The following is a 12,223-nucleotide window of genomic DNA, read 5'->3' as shown; positions in this document are numbered from 1 at the left end:
CCATATTTCCCTTGTGAAAGTACAAAGAGGACTCTCAAGTCCAATAATTATGCATTCACGGTTGGGTTCGTATCTCTGTTTTGTGTTCGCGGTGTTAGGTTCGGTTCAGGACACTTGAACTTTTGGGAAAATCAATTATGGCTTGTATAATTGGGTAAAAAGTGAAAGAGTCAACACATAAAGTATTCTCACAGAAGTATGATTAATCATCATAATTCTTGATGTTATTGTATTATTATTTGCATGTTTTTATTCATCAGAAATGTCTCTTTTATTTGTCTATCCGTGCCAGGAACATATAGTGGTGGGCAGAAAAATGAAATGCTCTTCTATTAGATGGCAAAAGCCACAACATCTGTGTAGTGTGCAGCCATCAGAAGTGGGAGTGCAAGTCTCAAGTCGTAGCCTTCAAGTTTCAAGCAAGTCACAATGAAGTTACTGTGGGAAAATTAAATCAAGAAAGTCAAGTCGTGTTACCAAAAAAGCAAGTCAAGTCGTTACTTTGTTCAGTCAGAAAAAAACTTACTCAGCACAACATACTGTACATTGGAGTGATGATAAAATACATTTTCACTGATTAAGACAAAGTACCATTACATCCCTAAAAATGAAATGAACAACCAAAGAACATCTCTAAAAATCAAACAACAAAAGAGTATGGAATACCTGCATGCATTATTGAATTTTTTTTATTTTTTATGAATGTTTGCCTGATTGTTTACAGCTCCCAATGTATCTAACGCTGCTACTGATAATCATTGACACGTTATACGGTATAATCATTACGCTCCTAAATAAGATCTCAAGTTAAATAAGCACATATTTGTATTACCATTGCGATTTCCAGCGGTAATCTCGCCAGTGCAAGATTTTCTGATGTATAAAACGAACGAATAAAACTAACAAACATAGAACCACCCCTTTCCCCTTCCAAGGCGCCGAACGAAAACTGAATGTAGCAGAAAACATGAAAGCAAGTATATAAATAGTCTGACGTGTTATAGTCGCATTTCAAATTCAATAATGATCCGAGCGCGTTACGGGAAGTTGTAACAATCAGGTGTAGCGGGTGTAAAGACATATCATTGAAAAGGAAAACCTTCAACAAATTCAATAAAAGGGAATCCAGGTCAGGGTGAAGTTTTTCCGAACATTAAACATCTTGCATCGTGTCAAGAAAGACAGTAATTGCTTCAACAAGGTACGACGGGGCTGAATTTGATTTCTAATAAAGACGTACAAGTCTGCATGTCAGCAGTGGAGCAAATGCCAAAGCATTTGCTTGTGGTTTGTGATATTTGAGTGTTTATAGTCCGCATTTGACAGTATGCAATATAATGAGTGCAATATTTCCGAAGACATACTGTTGACATTCTTCTTAAAAAAAAAAATTAAAAAAAACTGACCATGTCTTGCAATGTTTGTTTCAGGCTACACGCAGGAGGAGAAGGTGGAGATTAGCCACCGCCACTTGATCCCTAACCAAATGGATCAGCACGGATTATCGCCTAAACAGCTGCATATACCTCCAGACACCACCAAGGATATTATAAACAGGTGCACAGAAGCCCGTACAACCAAAAAATCCGCACAAAATGACATTATGCTTGGAAGCGCATCGTTGGGCAGACAAATGTCGGTCCCTGTGGAAGGAGGCCCTGCTCACAATTGCAGCTTGTAACTCACATCTGTGGCTAACTCGGAATTTTACGACTTGTTATAGGAAGCTGTCATTAAGTTGTCACGTGCTTGAGTGACTTTGATTTGCGAGCAGCAATGAAACCTTTTGATTAGAGAGAACATTATTCAAAATACTATATTCAGTCCACATGGTTATGGTACCCCTTTTTTTTTTTTTTTTTTTTTTTTTTTAAAGCAAACAAATTAGAAGGTGGCTTTGGCTCTCCTAGTATTATTATTACTACTACTACTATTATTAAATGGGTGGATTCTGATGACAGAATATGCTGCTTGCAGACCCAAACAGCCTCCTAAGAATCACTAACTGCCTTTGCATAGTCTTTGTCCACCCCTTTCTGTATTAGCCTCAAATTGCACAGAGGGTGCATCTCCCAATTTTTGGTTTGTGCGCACTGGATTGTTGCGGCACTGAAAGATGGACTTTGTTCTCAGTTTACAGCTTAGACCACCAGTCAGTCAAAAATAAAAAACCAACAGGCAATTTAGAGGCTTGAACATACTTGTTTTAGACTGCAGAGGCTAAGTAAAGCCCAGCCCAAAATAATAAAATTTTAATGACTCTAAAGGTAGTTCTTACGGGAATATTTTCAAATATTTCTGTAATTCTATCCCTGGGTGTTTATTCCTTGCAAGTGTAGATTTTGAACACTGTACAAGGATTTACGACAAAGCCTGCGCCACTTCTGAGATTAATAAAAAATAAATACTTGGGAAAGGGCATTTAAAACGACACCAGATTTTGATCCACCATTGAACCACTTTGTCTAAGGACCAAAGACATTCTCGGATTACTTGTAGTTAGGCGCCTGTTGTGGTAAATTACATCCATAATACAGACAATGTACACAGTCTTTTTTTTTTTTTTTTTTAACGCCATGCCTGTCTCTCCGGGCACGTCATCAAAGAGTAATTCATCATCATCATCGTCATGAAGCAGGTGGTTGAACAGTAAATTGTCAAACCAGGCAACTCATGACAGGCAAAGCTGCTGGAAGTCTGTCAGTCCTTAGCTCATAGTCACATCATTTTGCGATTTTTATTGTGTGTGTGTGTGTGTGTGCATTGTTTTTGTGCCACTTTTGCCGCCTTATTAACTTACAATAACTTTGGCACAATGATGCTTCAAAAATCGACTCCACATTTCAATTCTTCCAGTTAATCACCGATTGATTGTTGCGCCCTTCCCCGAGGACAACGACGACGTTACGTACGTGTGTGATTTTTATAAATATCGTCGCTGTCCTGTGAAAAAAAAAAACAAAACGTATGTCCAATTTTGGGGAAAAAAAATTATTTTCACGTTAATGTGATGTCTGTAACGCAGAAACGCCATTCACGTAAAAAAATAAGAAAATTGAAAAAAAATGGACATGCGTGTTTTTCACAGGACAGCGACGATATTTTACCAAGATTTAACAGCTCGCCTGCGTGCAGTCTACATAACTCCGCCGACTACTAAACCAATCAACAAACAATCGTATCAATGATGTTCTGCAATGATAATAGTGATTCAAGCCATCAAGTTTAGCTTGGAAATTCACACGTTCAGCTGTACATTTTGTTACCTTGGATCTGGAAGAAATTGTTCTTCTAGATCAAGCTTTAAGATCCCCAGATTTATCCCAGATTTTGTTTTCCTTTTTTTTTGATTCCTTGACAACCTTCTAAGCTCTCTTGCGCGTATTGCGAAAGGTACACGCGTGAGGCCGGTGTGCGCTCGCTGGAGAGGAAGATTGGAGCCATCTGTCGAGCTGTTGCTGTGAAGATCGCTGAAGGCCAAACCGATTCTAAGACTGAAGCGTTGACTCCTGACACTCTCACACAGCAGGGAGGTAAGATGCCGATGATGACGCCCAGGCCAATGTCGCGGTTTTCTAGAAAAGGACAGAACACGGAGAAATGTCATGATGCCACTCGGAAAGAAAAACAGCCTTCGGATTAGCCGGCAAAATGCAACATATCATTTTGTTATTCCGAGTTTGTGCACTTGGTAAATGTGGGACACAGCAAGAATGCTCGGCCCTTCACAGCCTGAGGGAGAATATTAAGTGGGAGAGCGCAGATGTCGCTCGTCAGCACGTTAACGGTCGCATTTATAATCCTCACGTAAAAAACAGCACTGAGCCCCGAAGATAGCTTGCCACACACTGCGTTGGGAAATGTATATTCAAGAATGCGAGTGTGCGTTCATGCTTGTGCGTTGGCGTTAGTTTGACTATTCTTTGAAACGGTCCTGCCGCATACAATATGAAACAGCAGGTTTCAAATGGACGTGTATCATTTGATTCAAATGCATTTCAAACCCTCTGATATTGTGTAAGAGGGAAAATAAAATGGTTGTGTTTGCTTAGAAGGAAGTCAACCCAAACATTTTTTTTCCAGAAAATGTTTTATGCAGGCCCACTAGTCTAAATACGGCATTCTGATTAATATTGCGTTTGTGGAATGAGAGTTAATCCACCCGTTTTTAGCTAGCTCAGGGGGCGGCCATTTTGTCACTTCTGTCAACTGAAGATGACATTGAAGTTGCTCAGGGCTCATAACGACCAATCACGGCTCAGCTTCAGAAAACAGGTGAACCGCGATTGCTCGTTAGCTGCGCCCTGAGCAGTTGTGATGTCATTTTCAGTCGACGGCAAGTGACAAAATGGCCGCCCCAGGAGTTGGCTAAAAACGGGTGGATTAACTCTCATTCCACAAATGCAATATTAATCAGAGTGCCCTGTTTAGACTAGTGGAGACACATAGAACATATCATTGTCTAGTAAATATTTAGGTTGTCTTCCGCTTTAACACTCTTACCTTATTTACCCACTGAGAACGCAGCATCAGGAGCAATTTTCCAACAGTACTTGCTGTTTTTTCATTTGTTGTACCTTTATGACCTTAACCTTTTGTCCATACAAATATTTACTGTAGTGTCCGGTTCACACCAAGTGAGACATTAGTAAACGACGCACACAATGAGGAGAGAAGACACCCGACACAATATTGTCTTTTTTCTTGCAAGGCGAGCGCAGGGACGTGTACGATTAGAGTTCCTAAAAGCCTCTGCCCGGCTCCTGCGCCTCCTCTCTTTTTATTTTCTTAAGAGTCCCTGATTACAAAGGTGGCCCAGCTCTAAGGGAAAGGGGAGCGAAAGCAGCTGGAACACTCTGAACATGTTTCGTCTATGTATTTGTGTGTGTGTGTGTGTGTGTGAGCCTTTATCATACATATGTGGAAGCAAAGCACACCAAGCAAGTTGGTTTTGGCAAACCGTTTTTATTATTCGACTGAACAAGATAGGACAATACTAATATTGCCGAATACTAATTATTTTTTTCAAAATGGGTTGAAATTGTGCTATTGCTGTGGCAAAGACATTGTGCAAATATATGATTACAGCATACCACAAATGATTTGGAGTGATAATGGAAGTCATTTTGTAAATATTGTTGAATAACAGGGCAACAGTTTGGTTATCCAGTTAAAGTGTATGACTGGTGAAAAGAACGAGCTGCACTGTAAAAAAAAAAAAAAAGAGAGAGAGAGAAAAACAAAAGAGCATCCGTTTGAAATTCTGTATGGAAGACTATTTGTGTTACCCATTATAAAGAACCCATCAGGTCCTGGGCAAATGGAAGACATTGACTTAAGTACCTATATGAGGAAAACGCTTTACGACAAGGACGTGACCATGTCTAATCAAGTGCCAGAGGAATCTTCCAAATGAATCTCTACCCCTGCAAGAAGGCCGGCCTCCCGTCGGACCTTGTGAAAGCCCAAGTGTTGGTCCAGGCCGCGATGGGAAGGCCATTCCAAGTGGTGTTGACAACCTGGACTGATGTGAGGACCAGCTGGGACTCCCCCAGCTGTTTTGGAATTGTGGAGTCACAAGGCATGGCCATCGCACAGCGTCACTGACTGTCCAGGCTCCCTCTTACCTCGACGGGAGGGTGAGATGCGACCTGAACCGAAGGTGGGCTGTCCTTCCCTTGTTGTCAACACCACCTGGAATGGCCTTCCCATCGCGGCCTGGACCAACATTTGTACTTTCACAAGGTCTGACGGAAGGCCGGCCTTCTTGCAGGGGTAGAGATTCATTTGGAAGATTCCTCTGGCATTTGATTAGACATTTTCACGTCCTTGTCGTAAAGCGTTTTACAGTGGTACCTCTACTTACGAACGTCTCTTCATGCGAAATGTTCAAGTTACGATACGCCTCACCGGGAAAATATTGCCCCTAGTGACGAAAGAAATTTCAGGATACGAAAGGTAAAAGTATGGGCTGAACTCGCAGTATGGGCAGCTCCAGAGTTTCCTGAACGCAACATACTCATAGCTGCTCTGCCATTGGCTATTACCTAGCATCATCCTGGCATCCCATTGGCCAAGAGGGACCTCTACCGTATGTGTCTATGTGTGCAGATAGACAGGTTGATAGATAGATATTTGATAGATATGTCTATGCAGCGTCCTCGTCATTCGCCCCTCGGGCCATGAGGTGTTCCGATAGTTTTACGTGAATTCGAAACGAGGAAAAGAAAAAATCGTTTTTTGTCCATACAAACAAAGCAAGAGATAATAGAAAAGTATGAAAGGGGGATGCGTTGGGTCGATCTCGCCAAAGAATATGAGCGTAATGTATCGACAGTCGCCACGTTATTAAATCAGTTGTTTACAAAACGCCAGGCAAAAAACTGCCAGGTGGAATGGCAAAGGGTTAACGCACTACTCTAGTCTATCTTCTATTGTCCCATTCATCATTGCCACCAATGCAGCGATTTGAGGGTGGCAACCACCACGATTCTCAGATCAATGTGAACCATCACTCCTTTCTCTAACCACAATTTGGTTAACAACATCGGGTAGCATTATCATTGTGTTTTTATTAGAAATAGCATATCTGGGGATGACACACCTGCAAAGTGCTTTTGCCAAGCCTAATCGTGACAAATCTAACACATGAATCGTGATATACATTCTTCTTTTATGGCTTGGCTACTGTATTAGCGTAGGTTAGTGATGAATTCCAACGCTTTCAACAAATTCAGCCCCTTGTACGCACGCCAACTTTGCTGCAGCTGTTTGCTGCCAATGAACTTTGTCGCCTCGCCGCGGCCAACAGCAACATGCCGAGAGCTAACTACCGGAGACCTCCTGCATTAATGTGTTCTTGTTGTTTGTCAGCTTTATCTCAGTCCAACTTTTGCAGTTTGCTGCCGTAATAGCTTCGGGCGTCGTCCGTCATGATATTTGACTATTTGATTGACTGTAAAGCAGTCCAGGATGCACCTGGCCTCTCGGCTAAAGTTGTTTGAGCTCGGCCCCGGGTCGATGTTATGGAAAATGGGTCATGTAATTTGTCCATAGAATCAAAGTGAGGCAACCTCCTTCCTTTTCAAGGGTTCTTCCTAGTTTTATGAAGCCCCCTTTTTTAATTCATCACATTAACATTTTGGGGTCGCATTCTAGTTAACGATTCACCAAGCCTTGCACACTCCAAATCTGTTTGTATTGGATGCGAGTGTTTTCCTTTTGGACCTTCTCCCAAGTTTTTGTTTGTGCGCACTGGATTGTTGCGGTACTGAAAGATGGACTTTGTTCTCAGCTTTCAAGCAGAGGCCCGTCGTGACTCAATAAAATGTGATTGGACAACTATACGTTCGGAGAAAAGTTCGTATCAGTTCATTGCGTTTCCCTTTTGGGACATCTGATTAAAAGTTCAATAATCGAGAGGAGAGGAGATTTTTTTTGATGAACATTATTATGTCAGTGCTTTATTGTAGGATAAGCATAGTTGACTGCTTGGTTGGTCCAGCAAATGCCGAGAATGCTGTAAATATGTCGCCTGTGTTAATTTTGAAGTCATCCAAACCAATTCCTTTGGTTTGTTAAAATCCCGATCATGTGAACGTTTTTGCCACAGTGAGATGGTAGCGGTGCCGTTCGCTTCAGGCCCGGTGTGTCTTTTTGAAGCATCTGTCGTTTTTGTGAACTTTTTTGACGATGGCCCAATGCCTAATATTTGAAGTGGCCGATTGAGTTCGCTTTATAGAACTTGTCGCTCAACTTCTATCGGCGCAGAAATCCTTTCGGACCACCTCGATGCCAATTCATCCGAGCAATTGACAGCTAGAAACCCGAAACGTTTTTTTTTTTTTTGGCTACCAGTTTGACATTTCCACGTTGGCAAAGAAGCAGCAGATGTGCTCTCAGGCTGCGCATTATCGGCGATGATTGAGCAAGCCAATAATGGGCCACCTGAAATGTATTATGAATTGGAAGAGCAAATAAACATTTTGCGCCGACAGTTGCCAGAGCAGTCAAAGGATGTAGGCCACGTACACAAGGACGCGCGATGGTCTGGATCATTGAGGAGCACATGGATGGGTTCAGTGTGGCGACTTCGTATGCGCCACATGGCGCAGCTGCAGGATGTGTTGCTCTTAATTTCCTTGGAAGTGCTGTCCTGTCTGACGACAAAAATGTTTTTCAAATCAGAAAGTTTATCTAAGTTACAGTGTTGTTGTTTTTTTTTTTCTTCTTCTTCTTCTTCGGATTCAACGGCTGCCTTCACTCTACCCGGCGAGAAAAAAAAAACAAAAAAAAAACATAATAGTTGACTTAACCGGACCTGCCTCAAACTCTTTAAAGTTTTAAACTCCATGTAGCTCACTATCAAGCACCTTTGACTTAATAGGTTCCACTGTAGTTATTTTTGTGATCATAAACATGTAAATAAACATTGGAGGGAAGAAACCTTAGCATACTTGCAATCTAGAAATAGCCATGGGCTCACATACTGCCACATCGGGAGGCGGCCATTTTGTCACTTTTGGGGACTGAAAATGATATTGAAGTTGTTCAGGGCTCAGGGAAGGACCAATCAGGGCTGACCTGTTTTCTGACTGTGATGTCATTTTCAGTGGACAGAAGTGACAAAATGGCCACCCCCCAACAACGGCCCCCCCGCCCACCCCCGAGATGGTGTCTGTCAATTTTCTCGCACTTAATCTTGTTTCGGTCCAAGGCGCGGGCAAGATGAAGCTTGACTTTGCAATCGACTTGTTGCCAGGGCACAAAAAGCCATTCACACCCACATAACGATTGGCTTCAGTTAACCTAACACGCTTGTTTTTGATTACGTGAGAAGACGACACTCGGAGCCACGATTGAACACCCGGAACCACATGACCCAGCACGACGTAACTGTTTTGTGCCAAGCAGAGAAGGCAGCCCCACCAGCGATGCCGATCGTCATCGACCGCAGGGCCCTGAAAGACATCCTCGGAGCTCCGCCCTTCGACGCGGAGGTAAGCGGCAGGAAGAGCACATGTAGATCATTACAATACTGCTGATGCTCTCAGCATGTCGGGAATTATCGGGAAAAAAAACAACAAAAAAAACGGACCTCAACTGGTCTCCAAATGCTCTCTCTCATAAGTAGTCGTTTCCGTGAGTCTTTCAGCTTTTACATCTGCTGTCCATCACGTGTTCATTTCCTCTGCACACTCTGTCACCTCATCGTCCAATTGGTAAAAATCCATGACCTGGTTTTGAAGCCGATGACCTTTGCCCTGTTGGATTTTATCCGCCAAATGCGACGTGTCTTACCGGTGTCGTCGTGCGCCTGCCTGTTAGGTGTCGGAGCGGCTTACTCTACCCGGCGTGGCCCTGGGCCTGGCCTGGACTCCCCTGGGTGGTGAGATCATGTTCGTGGAGGCCAGTCGAACGGAGGGCGAGGGTCAGCTGACGCTTACGGGTCAGCTGGGCGACGTCATGAAGGAATCGGCGCATCTGTCCATCAGCTGGCTTCGAGCTAACGCTAAACGCTACCGGCTGACAAATAGTGAGGAGTTAATCGACCGAGAGCAAATCATTGCCGTACAGGACTTTGACCATGTGGAATTATTTTGGAAACAGTGGTGGGGGCTCCGGATCCTTTAGAAGGGACAGATATCCATCTTCACTTCCCCGCCGGAGCTGTGACCAAGGATGGACCCTCTGCTGGTGTTACCATAGTAACCTGCCTGGCCTCTCTGTTCAGTGGACGACTGGTCCGATCGGATGTTGCCATGACGGGAGAGATCACGCTGAGAGGCCTGGTTCTTCCGGTATGACCCCGTCCCCCCTCACCCCCCACCCTCCACCCCACACTACTGTTGTGTCATTCGCATATGTTTTGTCCAAAGCGATCTAATCTTTTGAGTGAACGTGACTGAGTGGATCACTTTGTGGAATGATTCATTCTCTCCTTGGTTCACGTGAACTCAGCTGAGAGCACGTCAGCGTCTGTTATTATATTTACATCCATAAAAGCTATATTTTTCGACAGAATTTTGGAATTGAGCAAACTCAAAGGTGCAAACTGGTGTGACGCACGTTTGTCTGTCGCTTCGCTCGACTGTCTGTCCATTCACGTGCTCATTACGCGTCTGTCATTGATCATTTCAAACTCGTTCATTAAATATGTACATTTGAAGTTAAAGCGGAAGTCAACCCAAACATATTTTTTTTCAAGGATATATTCCCAGCAGGTGCACTATTTGAAACACTTCATTCTGATTAATATCGCGTTTGTGGAATATAATTTAAGCGGCAATTTTTAGCCATCTCAGGGGGCGGCCATTTTGTCACTTCTGTCGCCTGAAAATGACATCACAGTCAAGGCTCAGGTAACAACCAGCCATGGCTCAGTTTAAAAAAACAAGTGAGCTGTGATTGGTTGTTACCTGAGCCTTGACTGTGATGTCATTTTCAGTCGACAGAAGTGACAAAATGGCCGCCCCCAGAAATGGCTAAAAACGGGTGGATTACTTATTCCACAAATGCAATATTTATCAAAATGCCCTGTTTCAACTAGTGGGCCTGCATAGAACATATTCTTGAAAAAAAAATGTTTAGGTTGACTTCTACTTTAAGAAAAGAAATACAATCTAAGCACACTATACATTGTGAAATGTCATCTCAAGAACTGTACACAACAATTATTGAATAAATGCGGATGTTAAAGAGCATGACAAACCCCACAAAAGCATACATGTTTTTATGTTAAATTTAACCAAGTGATAAAAACATAAAATATAAAATCTCCCACTGGAGCTATAAAGGCTCCGCAAGTGCCAAGGTCCATAAAACTATTTTGGTCCGTAACGGATTTTGTCATATCGCTGGCGTCGAGTGGAATCCTTGACTCTCCATAAAAGTGACCAAATTAATAACCGAATTCATCCATCAATCCATTTTCCGTACTGCTGAGCCTCACTAGCAGGGCAAGCCCGAGCCAAATGACGTCTTAGGGGAGATTTTATTTCGACGATTTACATACACTTACAAAAGAAGTCCAAATAGCGTCGTTTTTAAGATTGCGTTGAATTTAGAAGACGACATGTCACACAATTTAAAATTCATTTCTTGACTGTTACTGTCAAACAAACCATGCGAGTGACTTGCTGTTGCAAAACATAATTGGACAAAGCAGTGAATATTTATGGGACCTCAAACCTCACCTGGTAGACAAACTGCTGGCCCTAATTCAAGTGTTTTTTTGTTTTTTTTAACCGCCACAAGTTTCAATACTAAGAAGTGCTTTTAACTCAATGTAGTGTCAAATTGAATAATAAATAAATAAATGTCACACAGCTCCCAGACAATTTAGTACCAACTGCACTTCCAAGATCTTTCAACAAAATATTTCCATAACAGTTAAACAATAAATAAAAAAAATATGTATGATATATATATATATAAAAAAAATATGGATTTCTGATGATTTTAGAGCAGATTTCGTGCATGTATATTTTTGAGAGTCGTAAATTTGAGGAGGGCACAAGGACTGAAACGTGACTAGAATCGAGAAGAATATACAGTTGTGTGCAGCAAGCAAGCCTTAAATATGGTTGAACCATGAAAAAAGTGCCGCATCATTTCCCGACCACAAAAAATTCCTCCGGCATGAAGTGTCCACAACTGTCTCTTGACGTCCTGATCATCTGAATTCGGCGCCACAAGATCGATTATTTGTACTCTGCGTCACAACGGGGCACAGAATCACAAAAATGAATAAGAGGTTTGATGTTTTGCCTGGAGGTGTTACGCTTCATTACCCTACATACCATTATTATTGTTGGAATGTTTTGCAGGTCCCGAGGGGATACAGTAAGCCCAATTAGCAATTTACAAAACAACTACTTACTCAAAGCGTGTTCGTTTTATCTTTCAAGAAGGTATCCAATATAAATAAAGACTCGCACAAATCGATTGAATTTTCTCGTCGGTTTTCTTTACCATCTCTGAAGTTCAGGATTCATACAATAATCAGATCCGGGCAGCTTTTCCATCCTCGCGAATGCTTTCACCCGAGACGGGCGAGGACAGAAAAGGGGCGCGGTCTAACATGCGGCCCTCACATTTATACTGTCTTCAAAATCTAAACATAATGTGGGCTGGTCTCCTACCTGGCTGGCCTTGCCTATGGGGCTGACCTTCACCGGCTGGCTGACTCTTGAGACTTTGAACTGATTATGCGATGTGTAAT

The 12,223-nt window shown here is 42.5% G+C and overlaps 1 protein-coding gene and 1 long non-coding RNA gene across 5 annotated transcripts in view; one reads left to right on the top strand and one right to left on the bottom strand.

Annotated features, from left to right (window-relative positions):
• lonp2 (lon peptidase 2, peroxisomal) overlaps positions 1 to 12,223 on the top strand; it is a 33,284-nt gene that overhangs the window by 16,426 nt on the left and 4,635 nt on the right. For 3 of the 4 annotated variants that reach the window (XM_086028533.1, XM_086028532.1, XM_086028535.1), the window contains exons 12-16: positions 1,431 to 1,557; positions 3,394 to 3,533; positions 8,914 to 8,999; positions 9,328 to 9,535; positions 9,610 to 9,800. In XM_086028533.1, coding sequence (XP_085884659.1) covers positions 1,431 to 1,557; positions 3,394 to 3,533; positions 8,914 to 8,999; positions 9,328 to 9,535; positions 9,610 to 9,800 — 752 coding nt within the window. The remainder of the gene's footprint in view (positions 1 to 1,430; positions 1,558 to 3,393; positions 3,534 to 8,913; positions 9,000 to 9,327; positions 9,536 to 9,609; positions 9,801 to 12,223) is intronic. The other variant, XM_086028534.1, reaches the window with a different exon arrangement.
• On the bottom strand, positions 3,186 to 9,555 carry LOC147149009 (uncharacterized). The gene is made up of 3 exons (XR_015086495.1): positions 9,301 to 9,555; positions 8,032 to 8,159; positions 3,186 to 3,575 (listed from the first exon to the last, which is right to left on the bottom strand). It is a non-coding gene; the product is annotated as an uncharacterized LOC147149009 (long non-coding RNA).

This window comes from Filicampus tigris, chromosome 4, assembly GCF_054856515.1.
Source record: "Filicampus tigris isolate MCC_2025a chromosome 4, RoL_Ftig_1.0, whole genome shotgun sequence".
Classification (NCBI taxonomy): Eukaryota; Metazoa; Chordata; class Actinopteri; order Syngnathiformes; family Syngnathidae; genus Filicampus; species Filicampus tigris.
The sequence above is the reverse complement of the archived record's forward strand: the minus strand, read 5'-3'. Positions and strand labels throughout refer to the sequence as shown.